Raw genomic sequence first — 23,292 nt, 5'->3', positions numbered from 1 at the left:
GTAAGAGGATTGCTGTGACTTCAAGACCACCCTAGGACTAGACTGCATAGTGAATTCCAGGTCAGCCTGGCCTAGAGCAAGACCCTACCTCAAAAAACCAAAAAAAAAAAAAAAAGAAAAAGAAAAGAAAAAAGAAAACATGAGACTGCTGCCTGTTGAGGTGCAGTGCTTCCCTGTGCTGTGGGTGAGAAGAGATTGCTGTTCCCTTGTTACAGAAGGTGCCTCGCTATTACAGATTGAAATGAAAAACTTCCCATTTCCTCTGCAGGGAGTTACACAAGAAAGCCAAGATGCCTGTGTCATGTATGCCGCCATTCTGTGTTTGTGTTACGTGAATGTCACCATTCTGTTTATTTGTAATGGCCGATTGAACTGCTTCCTGTTTTTGGCATCACTTGAGACTGGTTAAGTTTATTGTGACAGAACCTTCCATGGAATGCTATGAAGCTGGAAAAACTGAGTGTGTAACTATGGGAAAATTTTAAAGATACATTAAATATGTTTCCTAAGAGCAGGGTTCAGAATGGGTTATGCTGACATGTTTGAAATTTGTCTGAAGAACTTGTGCAGTGATTGTCTTTGGGAAGAAGGCGGGGGCAGAGGGAGTTTTGTTGTTCTCATATTTACCCGTCCTACGAGAACTGAAGTTGTACATATGCATATATTTTACCTTAAAGATAAAATGTTAACATAGGTGTAGGCCCACTGGAATTTCAAAATGCAGGGGAAATCAAGACCTACGCAGAGCCCATTGGGAAACTGCCAGTTCAGAGGAATGATTACACTTGAATGTGATTTCCTACATAGCATCTGCATTCTTCTGTCCCGAGACCACTGGACCTGGTCATGGGGTATAAAAATTGAGATTAATTCTGCCTTTTGCTCTCTTTAGCCTGACAATGTGCCTAGAACTGAGATTCATTGTAAATTCACTCTGCCAAGCTCTGAGCAGCCTTTCTATGGGGTGTTGCTTGTTAGCAGCTCAAAAGGATGCTTGGAATCTCATTGTCACTGCAGGAGGAAGTGTTAGTTAATGCATGGCCAAGGAGAGCTAAGCTTCCTTTCACTCAGCCAGAAAGATGGAATTCCTCTCAGGTGTTAATCATGGTGTTCCCATTTTCCTCCTTACTGGTTCTTTCAAGTTCTTTTATTTTGAGGAGATGAAAAGCCAATCCTTTCAGTTTCATGCTCTATTTTAGAACTGTATTCTTGCTCTCCTTTCTCTCCTGGTCTTTGCCCAGGGCTGCACACCTTTGAAAAGCTGGAACTCACCTTCCTTGCACCCTTTCATTCCACAAGTCTCCGTTTAGAAAACTTATGTTGGAAATGTTGCAACAAATAGTTGATGTCTGACCTTTTGCCAGCTGGGTTGTGGGTTTGTAAGCTTTACGAAATGGAGAAAGAATTATGTCTCAAGGTAATTCTTATCCCCCACCACACACACACATGGTAGGGTCTCATTCTAGCTGAGGCTGACCTGCACTTCACGATGTGGTTTCAGGGTGGCATTGAACTCATGACAATCCACCTACCTCTGCTTCCCAAGCTCTGGAATTAAAGGCATGCACCACCATGCCCAGCTTCACATTAATTTGTTTACTGATGAGGTTTCTAAACATTTCTCTATGTTTCAAAGGCTATCTTTATTTCATGTTTTTTAAAAGCATCTGCCCATACTCTGTGGAGTTTTCAGTTGCTAGTATTTGGCCATTATTGATTGAGTTTCATGCTTCTCTGTTACGTATGTTATAAAGTCGTTTTCTAGGCCGGGTGTGGTGGCACACACCTTTAATCCCAGCATTTGGGAGGCAGAAGTAGGTGGATCACAGTGAGTTCAAGGTCAGCCTGGGCTAGAGTGAGACCCTACCTCCAAAAACAAAAAAAAGGAGGGGAGGCCTTTTCGGTGTTTTTGTTTGTTTTTATTTGTTTATTTGACAGAGAGAAAGAGGCAGAGAGAGAAGAGAGAATGGGCACACCAGGGCTTCCAGCCATTGCAAACAAACTCCACATGCATGCGCCACCTTGTGCATTTGGCTTACGTGGGTCCTGGGGAATCGAACCAAGGTTCTCTGGCTTTTGTAGGCAAGCGCCTTAACCTCTAAGCTATCTATCTCTTCAGCCCTTCTGTTTTGTTGTTTTGTTTTTTTTTTTTAAAGAAAAACCTCTTTTTTTTTTAATTTTTATTTATTTGAGAGCAACAGACAAAGAGACTGAGTGGGCTCACCAGCCACTGCAAACGAACTCCAGATGCATGTGCTACCTTGTGCATCTGGCTTACATGGGTACTGGGGTGTCGAGCCTTAAACCAGGGTCCTTAGGCTTCACAAGCAAGCGCTTAACCACTAAACCATCTCTCTAACCCTGGTTTTTTTTTGTTGTTGTTTGTTTTAGAGAGAGTGTGAGGAAAAACATGGTGCACCAGGGCCTCAGCCACTGCAGTCGAGTGTCAGATACTTGTGCCACCTAATGGGCGCGCGTGACCTTGAGCTTGCCTCATCTTTGTGTGTCTAGTTTACTTGGGATCTGGAGAGAGTTCAAACATGAGTCCTTAGGCTTCACAGGCAAATACCTTAACCACTAAGCAATCTCTCCAGCCCAGCAAAAGCATTTTTGAAATATGAAAGATTGACTTCTTTAGTTAAACCTCCATATCTGCTTTCTAGTCCTTAGAAGTGCCTTGAGGATGGGCTGTAAAGATGGCATGTGAGGTCACCTCAGTATGATCTCTATATCAGCTGACTCATGTGGCCTCTGCCCCTCCCCTCATGCTCTGTCTCTGCTGAACCTAGATGCTTCTAGCTAGTCCTTCCTTCCGGACTTGGGCTCCTTATCTCTTTGCACATGTGATTCCTTCTGTCAGGAGTTTCCCTGCAACCTCCTCACCCTCACAGATCTAACTAACCTTTAAGCATCCTTTTGGTCTCATTTAAAATATCTTTTGTTCAAGGGGTCTTCTTAGACTACACCCTAACTGTAAAATATTTCATAGCTCTTTCCACAATTTATGATGGGAGAAATAGAACTCCCCTGGGTCTCAAGTGTCTGGCACATACAAGATACTCCGTACATATTTACCAAGTGATTTATCTCCCAATCATACATTAATTCTGGCTGTAATGTTCTCAAACTTGAGTATTTATTCTTCCAGTTTTACACTGTCATTTTAATAGTCACATGTGACTTAAACATTTGAAAAGCAGTTCTAGTCAGATGTGTTATAAAATGCAAATCAGCTGGGCATGATGGCACACGCCTTTAATCCCAGCACTCAGGAGGTATAGGTAGGAGGGTTGCTGTAAGTTCGAGACCAGCCTGAGACTACATAGTGATTTCCAGGTCAGCCTGACCTATAGTGAGACCATACCTAAAAAACAAACAAAAAAATAGATTTCAAACTTGTTTTTAAAATTTTTATTTATTTGAAAGAGAGAGAGAGAGAGAGAGAGAAAGAATAAGTGTGCCAGCGCCTTCATCCATGACCTATAGTGAGACCATACCTAAAAAACAAACAAAAAAATAGATTTCAAACTTGTTTTTAAAATTTTTATTTATTTGAAAGAGAGAGAGAGAGAGAGAAAGAATAAGTGTGCCAGCGCCTTCATCCACTCAAATGAACTCCAGATGCATGCACCACCTTGTACATCTGGCTTATGTGGGTACTGGGAAATCAAACCTGGGTCTTTAGGCTTTGCAGGCAAGTGCTTTAACCACTATGCCATCTTTCCAGCCCTCAAACATTTTTTATATGGGATAAGGAAATTAAAACTTTTTTTAAGCTTTAAAATAATGTACATACTGGATAGGCCAGGAAATTGCTCAGTGGCAGAGTACTTGCCTAGCACTTGGTTCTGTATCCAGCAGTGTATGGGGTTAAGGGTTAGCTTACTGGAAAGCATCCTCGTGTGTAAAGTTCCTAGGAAAATATTCCATTTGCCTACCTTGTGTTTATCAATTCACTTTAGAGGCCAGTGTCTGTCTCTGTAGCATAGGCTTTTCCTGGCAGAAGGATGCACCATTCACACATGCTTTTGTCCCTGTTAAGAGAATGTTGCCTGGGGCAGGTGGCTCAGTGGTTAAAGGTACTTGTTTGCAAAGCCTACTAACCTTGTTTTGATTCCCCAATACCCATGTAAAGCCAGATGCACAAAGTGGTGCATGTGTGTTGAGTTTTTGCAGTGGCAGGAGGCCCAGGCACTTCCATACTGTCCTCTCTTTCTGCTGGCACATAAAAAAATATTTTTTAAATGATAGTGTTGTCTTTTATTCCTATTGATCTGTTTATTTCTTCCCAAGTATCTTACAGTTCCTGTTTCTATATTGTTGGTTATAACTTGTTAGCTTACTTTTAAAAAATATATATTTTTGTTTATTTATTTATTGGGCAGAGAAGCAGAGAAAGAGAGGGGGAGAGAATGTGCGGTCCAGCCACGGCAGACAAACTCCAGACACATGCTCTCCCTTGTGCATCTGGCTAAAGTGGGTCCTGGGGAATCGAACCTGGGTCCTTTGGCTTTGCAGGCAAATACCTTAACTGCTAAGCCATCCCTCCAGGCCTTACTCTTTTTATGTACAGTTATTATTTTTGGCTTTCTAAGGTAGCGTCTCTAGCTCAGGCTGACCTGGGATTCCTATGTAGCCTCAGGGTGGCCTCAAACTCAGTGATCCTCTTACCTCTGCCTCCTAAGTGCTGGGATTACAGGCGTGTGCCACCATGCTCGGCACATACAGTTGTTTTTAAAGTCCTCTTTAGGTCCTTATTCTAACACATCTTGCCTATGCAAAGAGAGAGGGGGAGAGATTGAGAGAATGGGAGTGCCAGGACCTCTAACCAGTGCCAAAAACTCCAGACACATTCCGCCATGTGCATTTGGCTTATGTGGGACAAGGAGAATGAAACCTCGGCCCTTAGGCTTCACAGGCAAGCACCTTAACTGCTAAGCCATCTCTCCAGCCCTCTCTTTCTTTTTTTATGGCTATGTACTTCCATCTTCCCTTACTGCTTTGGCTATAGGTTCCAGAACACTGTTTAGTAAGAGTGGTGATGTCTATTTTCCAAGTCCTGATGGGAATGCTTTTACTAAAGTGTTTACCAGACTGCTCCAGAGAACATTAATTCTTTGTAATATTAATGCATGTACCTTGAGAGATGAGCTCCACACTTAACAAGTTTGCAAACTGCTGAGTTAAACAGAATGCTTGTCTATAGGACTTTCAGATGGGGTATTGTGCTAATGTGTTTTTAATCCCTAGGAGGTAAGGACACTGGGGCTAGCTCATGCTCTTGTGTTCTGTTGAATACATTTTAGGAAAGACATAATTTCTTTTTAAGGGTGACGTCACTGGTCTGTAGTAGATGCTGTTGATTATATTTAAAGAGGTATGCTCTGTTCCTAGCTTATTCCCTTACTCTGAAAGAACATTTAACTTTCTCACATGCATTTTTAGCATGGTGCTGTGGATATTTGGTCCAGTGGGTTTTTCTCTTTTGACTTTGTGATATTACAGATTATTTTAGCAATGTGTTGACATATAGCATACACTTAACGTTTGTGATATAGCTATTCTTCATCATTGTATATCCTTTTTTGTTGTTGTTGTTTTGTTTTATTTTTTGAGGTAGGGTTTTGCTCTAGCCCAGGCTGACCTGGAATTCACTATGTAGTCTCAGGGTGGCCTTGAACTCACAGCAATACTCCTACCTCTCTGCCTCCCGAGTGCTGGGATTAAAGGTGTGTGCTACCACACCTGGCCATATTCTTTTAATAGGTTATATTTCCTGATATTTTCCTGAGGACTTTAAGATTGACATAGAAGATATAGGCAGTGTTCTTTCTGCTGTGTTCATCTTCTGGTATCAGATCTGTGCCAGATGAACTGAAATGCTTTAAATGTTTCTACATGTGTCTAGAACAGTGTGAACGGCCTGAAGATCATTTGTGCCTTGGCACTTCTGCTTTTTTTTCTGCCAATTTATGTTATCCTAAAAATATGTCCATTTCATGCAGATTTCAAATTGATTTCAATCATAAGTCTAGGATAAATAAAGGCACAATATTCCTCTTTGACTAAAATGTTTAAACTCAAATTTGACAAGATTAGAAAAGAATTCTGATGTGATCTAGTTATACTAACCGATTGGTCCTTTCCTGCAAGAGTCTAAATTTAGATTTTTCTTAAATTTTTAATTTTTTTCTCTGTGGTTATATGCTGTTTATCTGTATTATTGGTTTTCTTTGTGCTTTATTGTTTTTCTCACCTCCAGAATTGAGTGCCTTCACTTTTTTTAAAAGTAGGTACTGTTTAATAACCAAAAAAGAAAAAAAAAAATCAAAGCATTGACTTTTTTTTTTTTCCCAAGGTAGGGTCTCACTCTAGCCCAGGTTGACCTGGAATTCACTCTGAATTCTCAGGATGGCTTCAAACTCACAGCAATCCTCCTACCTCTGCCTCCCGAGTGCTGGGATTAAAAGTGTGCGCCACCACGCCCAGCTTTGACTTTCTTTTTTTTAAAGAAAATATTTATTTGACAGAGAGAGGAAAGAGAGAGAAAGTGGGCACACCAGAGCCTCCAGCTGCTGTAGACAAATTCCGGATGTATGTGCCACCTTGTATATCTGGTTTACGTGGGTCCTGGGAATCAACACTGGGTCGTTTGGTTTTGCAGGCAAGTGCCTTAACCACTAAGTCATCTTTCCAGCCCAACTTTCCATGTTGCACTTTTTTTTTGCTTTATTATCTAATCCTCTACATTTTATTATGAAACACTTTAAACATGCACAAAAATTGAGTAGATTTTGTAGTAGACACCCAAATGAATGTCTAAACTGCACCACTGTTAACATTTTGCCATGTTTTGTCATATGTCCGTCCATCTGGTTTTTGGAGACATAGGTTATTTATTTTGATTTTTCTCTTGATTAAATAATTTCATTCTTTCTTTTTGTTTCTCTCAAACTAGCTGACCAGCAAGCCCCAACAGTTCTCTGGTCTCAACTCCTCACAGGACTGGGGTTACAGGCAGGTGTGGTCATGCCTAGCTTTTCATGTAGGTGCTAAGGCTTGGACTCAGGCAGTCTTGTGCTTGCACCACAGGCACTCTTAACCCCGAGCCATCTCCCAAACCCTGATTCAATACTTTACGGCATGTTAAAATTGCTAAAAAAAAAAAAAAAAAAAAAAATTGCTGTTGGTTGGCCAGATGTGATTGTACATGCCTATAATCCCAGCACTCAGGAGACTGAGGCAGAAGGATTCTGAGTTCAAGACCAAGCTGAACTTCTGGATGAGATCCAGTTTCAAAAAATAAACTGAGGGCTGGAGAGATAGCTTAGCGGTTAAGCGCTTGCCTGTGAAGCCTAAGGACCCCGGTTCGAGGCTCGATTCCCCAGGACCCACTTTAGCCAGATGCACAAGGGGCGCACGCGTCTGGAGTTCGTTTGCAGTGGCTGGAGGCCCTGGCACACCCATTCTCTCTCTCTCTGTGTCTATTTGCCTCTCTCTCTCTCTGTCACTCTCAAATAAGTAAATAAAAATAAACAAAAAAAATAAATAACAAACTGACTTAGAAGAAGGCCCAAGGGATTAAAGACACTTGCCTGCAAAGCATGCCAGCCTGGGTGCAATCCTAGCCACCCATGTAAAGCCAGGTAGGGGTTTGTTTGCTGCAGCAGAAAACCTGGAGCTTCTATGGCCCACCTCCTACCCGCCCCCCGACGTGTGCGCACACATAAAATTTAAAACCAAAGAAAAGAAATTGGTTGAGTTGGATTTTAAAAACTAAAATGCAGTTGTTAGCTCCGGTGTTGTGTTGTAGAGCATGTACACCTCAGCAGTGCTGCGGAGTCCTGGCACGGGAGGAGAGCCGAGAGACCGGAGCTGTTCCAGGTGTGCCTGCACTGAGCACTAGTGGAGGACCATGCACTGGAAATGCTTATCATTCTTGTTACTGCTACTGCCTAAAAGTCACTTGGCACTGGAAGGGATTAAGCATTACTTGGTTATTCAAGGTTTGCACTAGAAATAAGATAAATTGCAAATCAAGACCATACGGCAAAGGGAATTGCTCTATTGTGTCCAGAGTGCTGTGTATTTGAAAAGTACCAGTTGAAGCCCAGCGTGGTAGCACAAGCCTTTATTAATCCCAATACTCAGGAGGCAGAGATAGGAGGACTGTCATAAGTTTGAGGCCACTCTGAGACTTCATAGTGAATTTCAGGTCAGTCTGAGCTAGAGTGAGACCCTACCTTAGAAAAAAAAAAGTACTAGTCAAAAATACACAAGATGAATCTAAGCATTTTTTAAAATTTATTTATTTGAATGGAGGGGGGAGAGAGAATGGACACGCCAGGGCCTCCAGCCACTGCAAATGAACTCCAGATGCATATGTCTCCTTGTGTATCTGGCTTACATGAATCCTAGAGAATCAAACTGGGATCTTTTGGCTTGGCAGGCAAACGCCTTAACTGCTAAGCCACCTCTCTAGCCCTAAGCATGCATGCATGTATTTATTTATGAGAGACAGAAAGTGAGCATGGGTGAGTGAGGCCACTTGTCATTGCAAATGAACTCCAGATGCATGCACTACTTCATGCATTTGTCTTTGCATGGTTTGTGGGGAATCAAACCTGGTCCATCAGGCTTTGGAAGCAGGCACCTTTAACTGCTGAGCCATCTCTCTAGCTCTAACTATTTTTAATAGAGTACTTCAAAAATAGGTAAAACAGACATTCCCCCCCCCCCTCTGAAGATTACCACTCTTCATTCTGAGCAGAAATAGCCATACTGTTTGTGTAGTGTTTTAATTTTGGTCAAGTTGAGTGTTGAGCAGGAGCAACACTGGGTTCAATGATCATTCAGTGCTTTGGCACTGATGACTAAAGATGAAAGACTAAAAACTAGATGAGGAAGAATGTTTAGACAGACCTTAGGAGGTGTGGCAGTATTAGTGTAGTAAGCTTGTATTTATGCTAATTTGTCTTAGAATGTTTTGATGAATTTTGAAAACTCTTTGTTTCCGCAGATTACGCCTCATGTCAGTAGAAATGGACAGCAGCAGTTTTATTCAGTTTGATGTGCCCGAGTATAGCAGCACCGTTCTGAGCCAACTCAATGAACTCCGCCTGCAAGGGAAACTATGTGACATCATTGTCCACATTCAGGGTCAGCCATTCCGAGCCCACAAAGCAGTCCTTGCTGCCAGTTCCCCGTATTTCCGGGACCATTCAGCATTAAGCACCATGAGTGGCTTGTCAATATCAGTGATTAAAAACCCCAATGTGTTTGAGCAGTTGCTTTCCTTTTGTTACACTGGAAGAATGTCCTTGCAGTTGAAGGATGTTGTCAGTTTTCTAACTGCAGCCAGCTTCCTTCAGATGCAGTGTGTCATTGACAAGTGCACACAGATCCTGGAGAGCATCCATTCAAAGATCAGTGTGGGAGATGTTGACTCGGTCACTGTTGGTGCTGAAGAGAATCCTGAGAGCCGGAATGGAGTAAAAGACGGCAGCTTCTTCGCCAACCCCATTGAGATCTCCCCTCCATACTGCCCTCAGGTGCGGCAGCCCACTGCCAGCAGTGACCTCCGGATGGAGGCGACCCCCAGCAAAGCTCTACGGAGCCGCTTGCAGGAGGAGGGCCACTCGGATCGAGGGAGCAGTGGGAGTGTGTCTGAGTATGAGATTCAGATCGAAGGGGACCATGAGCAAGGGGACTTGTTGCTGAGGGAGAGCCAGATTGCTGAGGTGAAGGTGAAGATGGAAAAGTCCGACCGGCCCAGCTGTTCCGACAGCTCCTCCCTGGGTGACGACGGATACCACACTGAGATGGTTGATGGGGAGCAAGTTGTGGCAGTCAATGTGGGCTCCTATGGCTCTGTGCTCCAACACGCGTACTCCTACTCCCAGGCTGCCTCACAGCCACCAGGGGCATCAGATGCTTTTGGAAGTCTGAGTAATTCCAGCCCATCCAGGTCCATGCTCAGCTGTTTCCGAGGAGGGCGTGCCCGCCAAAAGCGGGCTCTGTCTGTCCACCTACACAGTGACCTGCAGGGCGCCATGCAGGGGTCCGATGGCGAAGCGATGATGAACAACCCCGGGTATGAGAGCAGTCCCCGGGAGAGGAGTGCAAGGGGTCACTGGTACCCGTACAACGAGAGGTTGATATGCATTTACTGTGGAAAGTCCTTCAACCAGAAGGGAAGCCTTGACAGACACATGCGGCTCCATATGGGAATCACCCCCTTCGTGTGCAAGTTCTGTGGGAAGAAGTATACACGCAAGGACCAGCTGGAGTACCACATCCGGGGCCACACAGATGACAAACCATTCCGTTGTGAGATCTGCGGCAAGTGCTTTCCATTCCAAGGGACCCTCAACCAGCACCTGCGGAAAAACCACCCAGGTGTTGCCGAGGTCAGGAGTCGCATGGAGTCCCCTGAGAGAACAGATGTGTACATGGAACAGAAATTAGAACATGAGGCGTCGGCCTCAGAGATGGCCCTAGATTCCCGCATGGAGATCCACACAGTGTCTGACACACCTGACTAGGGTGGTGAAGACACACTCCCAGACAAAGCACACTAGTCAATACCTATTCGTGATTCACTTTGTTGTAATCTTTGGTTTTCCCAACCATCTGGAAATCTCTTGGTTTCTTGGCAGTTTTTCTGAAGTTCTGGATGGAGCACTCCATTGTGTTTGTCCTCTCCCCGCCCTCTCTCCCCAAGGAGCTCAAAGCATGAAGGGCAACGTATCCAGGGAAAACACAGGCTGACAGTATTCCTCTTTGGCTGAACTCGTACCCCAGATCTGCCAGTGATTTAGCTATGCCAACTGGTTGACCCTGTGTTCTCTGCCAAGAGGCAAACACTCTCTCATTGTAGGCGCATGTCCATGGAGGGAGGCTAGGATGCCGTCAGCTGATACAAAATGGGTAACCTTTTTTAATTTAAGATTACTTTTAGGGAGTAGTTAAACAATTTATATATATATATAATAAAGTGGTTATTATATATATAGTATATATACATTCTCAAATTTGAGTTTATTCTGGTTGAGGTGAATGTAAGAGGAATATATATAATTTAATACAATGTGAACAGAGCTTTTGATTCTGTCTCATCCCTACCTAATACATTAGTTTTGCTCCTTCATTTCCCTTACAGAAGAATGTCAGTAAGTTTTCATATATATTAGTCATTGTGTCCAAAAGCAGGCAAAGCAAATTACAGTGTTCATAGCTCTGCTTCCTAACAAATACATAAACCAAATGCCATAAAATTTCTTCAACTCTGGTTGGAAACCGTTTGGAATTTTTGTTTGTTGTCCAGCAGTAAGCTGGATAACCTGTGGTGCTGACCTTTTTACATAGTGTAGTGTTTTATTAGCCAACCCCAAAGGAGCAGTGGTTTTCAAGGTTTTTTACCGGCCTACAAATCTACCTTCATTCCGTACTGTAGAAACATACATACCAGGTAACTAAATCACTCTACTATGAGTTAATACTCGCACTAAAGGAACAGAATTTGTAGTACTGTCTACAAAATTCTCCAATCAGTGTTGTATTTTTTTGTTATTACTCTCTTTTTCTCCTGTCTTTTCAAACAGCCAGTTCAGGTGCACAGCAACTTTTTCTACATGCAGTTCCCAGGGAAACTGCAGAACTTGGAATTTGTACTTTTTGTAAAGCTATATTCTATGGGAATTGCAAGCAATATATCTATCTATCTTAGTATTGTGTGTACTAATGAGAGCCTCGGTAGCTCTCCCACTCTCTCAGTGTTTCCTGCTTAAAGAAACCAACAGTTAAAAGCCCTCTAAGATACTCTGTATGTCACCAAATTTGTGTGTGTCTCACCATCTTTGGTCACGTGGTGCTATTTTTATGTTAAGTATCTTTTAGGTCAGTATAGATGTAGAAAATGTGAAATCTAATGGTAATAGTGAATTACAATTATTTTCCTCTCTTGAGTTCATAGCTTGAAATGAGACCTCAAAAGCACGTGCTGGCAAATGGGTCACTATAAAAACAAACCGGAGGAGCCCTGTTAGAATTTTGGGAAATCTCTTCAGTTCACTGTTGTGTTCGCACACATGGACAGGCTTCATTCACTTTGTTGCTGTGGACTCTGGCAGAGAGCAATTTTGAAGGTAGTTTACGGTGAGTCTTGCTGCCAGCCACCTGTGAGATGTCAGTACTCTAGTCTCTCCTGAGAACTCTGGTCTGAAATCTGTACCATCTCCAGAGAAGAACAGCACAGCCACCTAAACAAGCAAACAAAAGCCAGGAAGGGAAGACCAACCCCAGAGGCTAGGTGCTAAGGAATACAGAAATAGACATTTGCTGGTTTTCTATGCTTTTTTGGCTCTTAAAATACCAAGAATGGTGGGTTTGGGGGGAAGTAGGGATTTTTTGGTTGTTTTTATTTTTTGAGAAAAAGATGTCATTCAAGCCCTTTGTAGATAACAGCCCCGGTGGTGGCTGTGCAGTAGCACCTTTTTAGCACATGAGATCTGGTCACGTGTGAACTGCTCACTGCATTTTAATCTGCTGCTCCCAAGGAGCAGCTCTTGCTAATCGGGTACATAGTATGCCTTTTCCTCATAAGACTGCCTAAGTGGTGGTTCGTCTTCTCCCTGGAGCACTTGTCCAACTCCTGATAAAGCCGCGTGCCTCAAGGGGAGGCTGGACCCCAAGTGTTTACCCACTGAAATATATTCTGGGGTTTCAGGTAAATGTTTGTGACTTTTCTTTTTCCTTACACGAATAAGTTTGGTTTTGATTCTTCTTTTTGAGAATTAAATGCAAAAAATGTGTTGTGATAAATTTGTGACAAGAAAGGCCCAAATGTAAACACATGAGAAGTCAAGCTCAGGGAAGGAACCTCTTTTTCACTGAGGCCTGGGGCCTTCTGTGAGGTGTCCAGAGCTTTCCATGGTATGTGAGACAAGTGAGGAGGAAAGAGCACTTGGGGCATCACCTCCATGTCCTGGCTCTTGTCACTGTTTCTGTGTGACCTTACTTACACAGAGTTCTTGTGTTTGTAAACTTGTTTAGCTGGTTTGAGTTTTACCAAAGAGTGACTTATCCAAAATTGTCTTTGACAAAAATATACATTGCTTTGATTGTACGGTTCAGGTTCAAACATTGTAATGGGACTGTTAGGGGCAGAACATTGACTGAGTTTCTAATGATCATGATTCCAATGCTGCAAGTTCCGCTTGCGCCCATTCGTGTTGCTGACACTTCACCCTCTCCGCTGCTAGCAGTGTTAAGAATGAATTCTCAAGCCATAACACAGTACTGTAAAATTCGCAGGGCTTCAAGGAGGCAGTGAGGAGGCCAGCACAGCGCTGTGTGGCCTGTCTGAGCGCTTGCTCGCACTGCCATGCCTGCCAGTGGGCATGGCTGGTGAGGGCCCCTCTGTTCAGACTGGTCAGCAGCAGTTTGTTGTGCCTTGCTGATGAGGATGTGTCGGAGGATTCCTGTGACCTGGAACAGTAGCATCCTCTCCCTGCAGTTCACTCCACAGGCGAAGTACGCTGTGTGACTCCTTTAGAGCAACTCTTTTTAGAAATCAGAGTCCCTATTTCTGTAAAATTTTAGGTTAGGTGTTTCCTTTATAACAAATGCAGAAATCAACTAAGATAAAGTGATATGTGAAGAAATCTTACAGTGAAATATATCCTGAATCTATACGGGCCTGTTCATAGTTGAGTCTCTTCTCAAGCTACCTTTTCAATCTGAGACAATGTGAAGACAGTGGCGGTGTCCTTTTCTACCAGTGCTAATGTTTTGCACAAACTGTGAAGACCAAACTACTTCTGCTAACATTTGTGGTTTTAAAGTTATATTGATTCTAATCAGTTCTCTGCCCTCTCATTTCTACTAAGGCTATAGATAAATTTAGAAATAATTTGTAAACACAGTACATGAAGACAAATTAATTTCTCTGGTGAGTAGGAAAGGCTCCCAGTCTATTGGCTTTGCCTTGCCAATTGTTTTTGTTTGATTTTAGTTTTCTTTTCTAAGCAGCAGAAAGGATACTGTCGGTTCACTGTTAAGCAGAATATACTGTAAAACTAAATTTGATAATTTTTCAATCTTCCAGAGTATGAGTGTATGTCTCCTCTAACATTCGCAGTTGTAGCCACCTCCTTGTTTTTCCTTGGCCCAGACTGTAGACCTGCATATGTTTGTGTGATTTAGTCTTTTCCACCTACTGGATCCTAGCAAGAACTTGCAGGAACACAAGCCCAGGGCTGGGGATCATCTATGTGACTGAGCTTTACTTTGCAGAGATCACTGTGTTTTGTCTTAACTGTTTCTCTTTGTTACTGTGATTTTTTTTTTTTCCATGTTGCTGTCGTCGTTACTGTTAAATTCTATAATGGTTTCCTGTGAAGCCTCCACTGAAAGGGACTCAAATATGCAACACCTAACTATTTTCCAAGGGCACATGCCCCTTGAATGGTGCTTCTAGACTGGTCAGGGTTATTTATTAAATTTTATATATGAAAGTATTGGGGAATTATGTAAATTCTTTATATGAAGCTATCTAGTTCATAAATCATAGATTTCATATTACTCAGTGCAACTGAACTGAAAGTTCAGAAAAGTCATTCATGTTGTTCCAAATTTGTAACGGTTGTCATACATCACATGAGTCTTTTTCAGTAAGTGCCAGAGTGTTCCCACTGTTTCTGCCTAGTGCCTGACTTCTCAGCCCCGAGGAGAACCTGTTTTCTCTGGTTCCTCCTCGGGCCTGGCACGGGCAGGGCTATTGTTTTTGATCAAGTCCTGGAGTCGGCCATGTGGGCTCTCTGTGTGGCAGGACACAGACCTCTTGCTCTCCTCATGACTAATATGCTGTGAATGCAACCTTGGGACTTGCTACCCTGACTATAGTAAGAGGTAAACTTACCTGTCATTTGAGAATGACCATTTTCTAATGTGAAACCATCTCTCTCACCACTTTATTCGTAGGGCTAACATTGTTTTCCGTTATAAATTGTTGAGCAATTTGAATGACTTAACACAGTGTCATTATCTTGCAATATAAACCGGTAACCTCACAACTCCACACTTCATCACCATGTGAAGTAAATGAAGCTACCTAGCGGATGCTCTTATCAACTAGGAACTTGCCATTAAGGATTATTTTATAGCATGGATTGAAGACTATTTATTCAAATGATATTTTACTCTTGTATTCATTTTGTTTTAGATTTGTGACATGAATATTTCAGTGCTGCTTAATTTTGTTCTGAATTCTTGTTTCTTGCTTGTAAATGGCTTTTTTATGGTATAAAGTCAATGGAAATTGCTGTTTGTAAATAAAAATGCTGCTAGAGCACCCATTCTGTGGTCGCCCTCTGTATCTGCCCCTCCTGCATCATGAGCTTTGTGGCTCTGACAAGCATCTGCTGTATCACAGTTTGTGTAACCAACGTTGTGGGAAGGGCTGGCTGTTTCATAAGATGCCCCTGGGCCAAAGCAGCAGGTATGTTCTCTTGAGTGGCCAAGATGGGATTGTCAGGACCCAGGTCTGCCCCGGAGCTTTCTTGGGTTCCCCACTAGGCTGCAGAGGTACCCTGCAGTTCCTCACTGTGCCTTGCCCAATGCACGTTGCAGTGGCATGGACTGTTCTGTCTGCATCCTCTTTTCCTGCTCAGCCAGCTGTCAACAAGAATTTCTCCTCCCCAGCCCTCAATAACAGGCTTGCCCTTCAGAGCACTTAACTTCCATTGGTATTGGCCATTTACTAGTGGGATTATTCAGTTAACATGCCCCCCTCCAGCCTACCAGCTTCCTGAACTCTCACATTGGTGCCCATAGCACAGGCCTTGGCACCACGGCAGGTGTCTTCTGCAGAGTCAGGCCAAGCAGGGGGCTGGGACACAGAGTTCAGCTTGGCTCCAACATTTTACAAGCTGACTTATTCCTTGCTTGTGGGTTAGAGCTGCTGGAAGTTTTCTGCCTTCTGTCCATGGCCCCTTTATGGTCAGGAAACAGTGAGATTTTGCACAGTGTGAAAGACCTTGTGAAGGAACCAGCTTACCCTGGTAGCTGAGGCCTCGGATTCCCAGGGAAAGATGGAGAAAGTGCATCGACCTGTGTGCATGGAGGTTTGACTTTCATCTCTGCCTGATGACCATGATCTTAAGTCATACAGCTTCTGACTCTGACCTTCATGTCTCAGATACACTGACAGGTTAGCCTATTCTCTTAGGCTAGAAAAGTAGCCCAATGTTAGGAATTGGGGTGAGCATCTTCCCCTGGAAATTGGAGGAAAATCCTGAGGGGATGTGGTACTGGAGATGGAAGCTCCTACTGGAGTGGATACAGTGAGAATGAGCATACTGGGCTCCCTGGCTTTCATTTGCCCTCAAGTCAGACCTGTCTTAACCTAAATTTCTTCTAGGTGTATTTCTTAAAAATATTCAGTATCAGCTGGTCGTGGTGGTTCACACCTTTAATCCCAGCACTTGGGAGGCAGAGAGGTGGTAGTATCACTGTGAGTTCAAGGCTACCCTGAAACTACATGAATTCCAGGTCAGCCTTTGCTAGAGTGGGACCCCACCACCCAAAACAAAAAACTTTAGTATCTGCATGACATCAGGTAAAATTATTTATTTGAGAGAGAGGATGGGAACACCAGGGCCTATAGCCACCGCAAATGAATTCTAGACATGTGCCACCATGTGCATCTGGTTTTTGTGGGTACTGGGGAAATTGAACTTGGGTCCTTAGGCTTCACAGGCAAGTGCTTTAACTGTTCATCTTATCTCTCCAGCCCCGTGATTCTCTTTCTGATATCAAAGGACAACCACAAATACCTAATTGTCTATTGGTTGCCATCTCTGTTTTCTGGACCATTTCCTTAAAAGCTCTTTTATCCTCAGTGACTGCAGTTGAATGTTGCAGCAGTTATCTTCCTAGGACAAAACACCAGAACAGAAGCAGCTTAGGGGAGGACAAGTTGATTTCAGGCTCTTACAGTTTTAAGGGGAAGTTTCATCATGGCACAGCAGAGCTGGACATTACATCTTGTCACCTCAGGTAGAGCAGTGGCAGCAAGAGTGAGCTGTCTCCCATATCTGGGAGGAAGTAGTCTTTAAGTACCGGGTTTGGGGCTGGGTTAATAATCTGCAAGGTCTGCCCCCAGCAACACATCTTCAGTAAGGTTCTACCTCCCAAGTTATTACCCACTGGGGACCAAATACTCAAGACACAAGCCTATGGAGGATAATATTTCACTCAAACTACCACAAATGCTCATGGGATGTTTGCTTTAGGCTTCAGCAGCTGGCCTATTCAGTACAACTTTTGTTAACAAGCAGTGCTCAGAAGTTAAGACCAAAAAAAAAAAAAAAAAACCAAACCCAGGCAGAAAGGCTATGAGACAGTCTTGTGCAGTGGCAAAGTGCTTAACCTGTGCCCTGTAGCTCTCATCTAGGGAGAGGGTACTGTTGCCCTAAGGTAGGCAGCATATGTCCATTGGACAACCTGCCATGCCTTTTGAGAACAGATGCTTCCCTAATCTGCTCTGCTGGCTGAGGAGGTTCCTTGGCGCCCTGCCTCTTTTCTGCCTCTCGTGGTGGTGAGGTATCAAACCCAGGGCCTCATGGATGATAGGCCAACGCTTACCAGCTGAGCTATGTGCTTGGCCCTGCTTCCCATTCTCTCATCCCTCAAACAGGTTACACATGGGAACCTCCTTTGTTATGCTTCCACCCCAAGAGAACTTGGCTCTAAATGGGGTGGGGTCTGACCAGATGTGGTGACATTCCCCCTCCCTATGGAGGCTGTCACTGCCCCTTCAGTCCTAAGGCTCAAGGCAAACCTTCCCTTCGCTTTGCAGAAGATGGAGGGAGCATCCTTCCTCCCTTGTGGGCCCAGCCTTGGGTGCTGTCATCTGCCTTGAGCACTCCTTTAGCCTCAGCTCAAGGTTTGTTTCTGATGGGCTTTCCTGGACTCTACTCTGGCATACATGACCCAAGAAGCCCCAGCATCTCACTGCCACAGTGGATCCTGCAGGTTTGTCCTCCTCTTCAGCTGTGTGTCCCATGCACTTGCCCGTGGCGGGTGTGGGGTGGAGGCGCTTGCCTAGAGTGAGCCTAATGTCAGGTGTCCCTCTCCATTGCTGTTCTGCCCGGTCTTTGGAGACCGAGTTCCTCCCTGACCCTGTGGCTTTCAGAGGCTCCTTGGATTTCTGCTTCCCTGTGGAACTTTGGTTACAGGTACAAATGGCCATGCTCAGCTATTTGCATGGGATCCAGAGATCCAAACTTGGTGGTCTCAGGCCCTCATGATCACACAGGAAGTGCTCTCAACTGCTAAACCATCTCTCCAGCCCTGCCAGCATCCTCACTTTGATGGCTGATTCTTGTTCTCGAGGATGTCCTGGCTTCCCCAGGGAGCTGGGCCCACAGTGCTTGTGTGTGTCTGTACACGGTGGAAGACACTTGGGCAGGGTTCCAGTTACATCTACTTTCTCTTTGCCCTTTAACCACAATTGCTTATCTGCATATTCTGGTCTCTCCATCTCCCCTTCCCAGTTCTCCCCCACGCATGCAAGGTAAGCATTCTGTCACCAAGCTAATTCTCCCACTTCCAACCCTTCTCATCCCTTCTTGCCTACTGCACCCTGGCTAGTCTGGTGGTGAAATAGAATGCTATTGGTTTTCAGTTACTGAACTACTGGTTCCCTTCTTTCTCTCTACTGCCTTGTCTCCCCTCCCCCGAAAAATGGGCCTCTTGCCACCAGGCTCTGTTGAAAGGCTCCACTTCCGACTGTGGTCAAGGGTGACCAGCTGCAAGGCCTGTGAGATGGGAGACTTCTAACCTGAAAGTAAGCCCTGTGCCTCTGACTACAGTTGTCCTCCTGGAAGTGGTTCCCATGCACTTCTACAGAGTGTCAGCCAGTACCTGGATCTAATGGGCTAGCCCAGATGGAAAGGGCTGGTCCCTTTACTTGGGGCTCCCTGGGCACAGAGCTTTGCTGATTGTCCAAGGGGCTTATGACAGGGCCTGACAACCCCGAGGATTCAAGGAGGACACAGGACCCTGGCTTAGCATATTCTGACCTGGGTCTGACCCTGGGCCCTGAGGTGGCCACACACTCAGAACTCAGATGGAACAAGGGGGCACATCCCGGCCTTGGAGGTTTAGCTTTAGGGATAAAATGTTCTGTATTAGGTTTGAGCTCCCTTGAGAACCTAGTCCTGCTGGAGGGAAAAGGGACCAGATGAAACCTAGTCTGAGGGAGGAGGTCCAGCTAGGTGATGAAGGGACAGGACCATAAGACAAAATTCAGAGGTGATCTAAGTAGTTAACTGTAGAAAAATGAAACTATAAACTAGGTCTTAAAAAAGCAGGTGAAGACTTGAAGAAATTCTAAGGGAAAATATATTTGATATATATAATATAAAATCTGTTGGGTAAAAGCAAAACAAAAACATGAAAAAGGAATTTAGTGAAAATCTGACACATAGAGCAAGAACTTTAAAAATTAATAAGAAGGGCTAGAGAGATGGCTTAGTGGTTAAGTGCTTGCCTGTGAAGCCTAAGGGCCCTGGTTTGAGGCTCCATTCCCCAGGACCCATGGTAGTCAGATGCACAAGGGGGCGCACGTGTCTGGGGTTCGTTTGCAGTGGCTGGAGGCCCTGGCATGCCCATTCTATCTCTCTCTCTTTCTCTGCCTCTTTCTCTGTTGCTCTCAAGTAAATAAATAAAAGAACAAAAAATTTAATAAGAAAAAGATGAATGCTACAATTTAAGAAGGAGAAAGCATAAAGAAGCAATCCATAGAGAAGAAATGTGCAAGGCTAATATGCAGTGAAGACATTTTTCTCACTAGAAAGCAATTAAGGCAATAATGAGTCACTTTACTACAGTGCCCTGTGTTGACAAGGGTGAGACAACTGGGATGTTCTGTTGGAAGGATCTCTAGAAGGTGATACGGTACAAGATTTCAAAATTTTAAATGCATATTCATTCTAACCTGACAGTGCTGCTTTCAGGAATTCATCATAGGAAGATACTCGATCAAGTAGCTGAAGATGGGCAATTGTATTTAACCCAGTGGAGCCAGACATGGTGGCACAGGACTGTACTCACGAGGTCAAAGCAGGATTGTGTGGTTCAGGCCAGCCTGGGCTACATAGCAAGACCCTCTTCCTCCTTCCTCCCTCCCTCTCTCCCTCCTTCCTTCCCTCTCTCCTTTCTTCCCTCCACCCCTTTCTTTTATTTATTTATTTTTTTGTTTATTTATTTATTTGAGAGCGACAGAGAAAGAGGCAGAGAGAGAATGGGCGTGCCAGAGCCTCCAGCCATTGCAAACAAACTCCAGATGCATGTGCTACCTTGTGCATCAGGCTTATGTGGGTCCTGGGGAATTGAGCCTAGAATCAGTGTCCTTAGGTTTCATAGGCAAGCACTTAACTGCTAAGCCATCTCTCCAGCCCCTCCCTTTCTTTTTTTATTTTATTTATTTATTTAAGAGAGAGAGAGAGAGAGGATGGATGCACCATGGCCTCTAGCCACTGCAAACAAACGTCAGCAAATGAACTCCAGATGCATGCGCCACCTTGTGCATCTGGGTGGGTCCTAGGGAATTGAACGTGGGTCCTTAGGCTTCACAGGCAAGTGCCTTAGCCACTAAGCATCTCTCTAGCCCAAAACATATAATTCTTTATAAACATATTCTTTTTTAAATTTTTATTTTATTTATTTGAGAGAAGCAGATAGAGAAAGAATGGGCACATCAGGGCCTTCAGCCACTGCAAACAAACTCCAGATGCATGGGCCACCTTGTGCATCTGGCTTATGTGGGTCCTGGGGAATTGAACCTGGGTCCATTGGCTTTGCAGGCAAGTGCCTTAACCGTTAAGCCATCCCTCCAGCCCTAAAACATATAATTCTTTATAAATGTTGGCAGATAGGAAAATAAGGGTGGTAGGGTGTTTGGAGGTACCTGTTGAGGAATGCTAGCAAGCTAAGAAATTTGCGTTTACCCTGTGGCCATGGGGGAGGCAATGAAACTAGCTTCGCTGAACACTAAGAGGACACCTACTTCAGAAACTTCTAAGTTTAAAGGTTTTTTTTTTTTTATAGCAAATATTGCTGCATAGAGTTTACAAAAATGAGATCAGCAAATTACCCCCTCCCCAGGGTGGGGGTTGATTGTCTTCACCCGAGTTTAGGAGTATCCCTCCTCATAAAGCTACCTCTGGAACACAGAGAAAGGCAGTCCAAATTTGCCACAGAATATAGTCCCTAAGGTAAGGCTGGCTGACAGCATTAGAATGTGTTAAATTTTAAGAAGACATTTGTAGAATGCTAAAACATGACCTATTTAACACATTAATTTGAAAGCACTGCTTTAATGGTACTGATAATGACAGCTGACCCTCTTGAAACATTTAACAGGTGCCAGGCAATATCCTAAGCCCTTTGCCATGCATTATTTCTGGGGATCCCCAGAACAGCTCCACAAGGTAGTGCCATGGTTTGGATATTAAGTTAACAGCTGTGTTGAAAGCTTGACGCTCTGGGTGCTGGAGAGATGACTTAGTGGTTAAGGCCCTGTTTTGACTCTCCAGAACCCACGTAAGCCAGATGCACAACGGGGTGCACATATCCGGAGTTCATTTGTAGTGGCTGGAGGCTGGCGTGCCCATCCTCTCTCTCTCTCTCTCTCCTTCTCTCTCTCTGCCTCTTTCTTGCTCTCAAATTAATTTTTATACATACATACATACATACATACATATTTAAAAGAAGCTTGATGCTCTGGGTGGCAGTACTGGGAGGAATTGGGGATCTTTATGTTGTGGGCCCAAGGAGAGGTACTTAGGTCATGGGGCATTCCCTCAAAAGGGATTAAATGGCTCTACCTGTTCTTTTTCCTCTTTGCTCTGGTTTGAGATGTGATGTTTTGCTCTTATACATGCTTCTGTCGTGATGTGTTCTCCTCACAAGAGGGCCAGCTAGTGAGAAACCCAGACTTTTATTTTTTAAATTTCACTTGTTTATTTGAGAAAGAGAGATAAATACAAACTGACATGATGGCTGCAAACAAACTCCAGATGCATTTGCCACTTTGTGCAGCTGGCTTTCTGTGGGTACTGGGAAATTGAACCTAGGCCCACAGGCGTTGCAAGCAAGCTCTTTTTAATCACAGAGCCACCCACCTAACCCACCAATCTTGGATCTGAACCTCCCAAATTGAGCTAAATAAACTTTTTCTCTTTATAAAGTTAACAGCCTTGGGTATTTCACTGTGGGAACACAGAACTGAATGGTAAGTACAATTTTGATCTTCATTTTACAGAGGAAGAAGAAACAGATTTCCAGAGGTTAAATCAGTCAAAGCCATACAACCTTGATGTAGTGTGGGGTGTGACTTTTTGCTTGTCTCAGTTTAGGTAGTGAGTTTCAGTTACGTGCCAAGTCTGTGCTAGGCACTGGGGACACAGTAGTAAGCAAAGCTGACATGAGCTGCTAGGGAGGCTTCAAGCTCAGCAGTGGAGAAGCATCAGTCACATGGTCATGACAATGTGTGTTCAAAGCGCAGTGAGAAAAGGGAAAGGGGACAAGAGCTTAGGTTGAGACACCTGAATGGGGACCAGGGGAAGGGACACTTGAGAGACACCCAGTGGTGAACCAGTGTTAACTAGCTAAGAGGAGACAAGGAGAAGGAAGAGCGTTTCAGACAGAGGGAACAGCATGTACAAAGGCCTTGAGGGTGGAGGAATGTTCGTGGATCTGAGAAAGGTCAAGATGGCTGAAGCATAGGCAAGTGGCCTGAGGTGAGGCCCATGGAAGGCACAGTCCTGGAGTTTGAGTTTCCAACGAGAACCTTGGTGATGATAACACTTCTTCAACACCATGACCAAATTACAGAAACAAGAGAGGAAGGATTTATTTTGGCTTTCATTTTCAGAGGTATCAGTCCATAACAGTGGGGAGAACATGGGAGAGTGGACTAGTTTGCATCATGATAGGCAGGAAGAAGAGAGAACAAATTTTTATATCATGGTGGACAGGCAGCAGGAAGGGGCCAGGACAAGATAAACCCAGTCCAAGGACAGGCCTCCTATGATCTACAATGAGGTAGGATGTTTCACTACCTCTTAATATAGTCAAAATTTGAATCCATCAATGCATTAAGCCATCAGATCTGAACCTTCTTAATCTAATTGTTTTATAGACACACCCACAGGTGTACTTTATATCACTGTGAACCAAACAGCCTACCTCGTGATAGATCTATCCCTCCTTTTTTTTTTTTTA

At 44.0% G+C, this 23,292-nt stretch overlaps 1 protein-coding gene across 3 annotated transcripts in view; it reads left to right on the top strand.

Annotated features, from left to right (window-relative positions):
• Zbtb34 (zinc finger and BTB domain containing 34) overlaps positions 1-15,356 on the top strand; it is a 60,078-nt gene extending 44,722 nt beyond the window's left edge. For all 3 annotated transcript variants that reach the window (XM_045151920.1, XM_045151931.1, XM_045151926.1), the window contains exon 2: positions 9,020-15,356. In XM_045151920.1, coding sequence (XP_045007855.1) covers positions 9,020-10,544 — 1,525 coding nt within the window. In that variant the 3' untranslated portion in view covers positions 10,545-15,356. The remainder of the gene's footprint in view (positions 1-9,019) is intronic.
• The last annotated feature ends 7,936 nt before the right edge of the window (positions 15,357-23,292 follow it).

Source organism: Jaculus jaculus, chromosome 1, assembly GCF_020740685.1.
Source record: "Jaculus jaculus isolate mJacJac1 chromosome 1, mJacJac1.mat.Y.cur, whole genome shotgun sequence".
Taxonomy (NCBI): domain Eukaryota; kingdom Metazoa; phylum Chordata; class Mammalia; order Rodentia; family Dipodidae; genus Jaculus; species Jaculus jaculus.
This window is presented reverse-complemented; position numbering and strand designations above follow the sequence as displayed.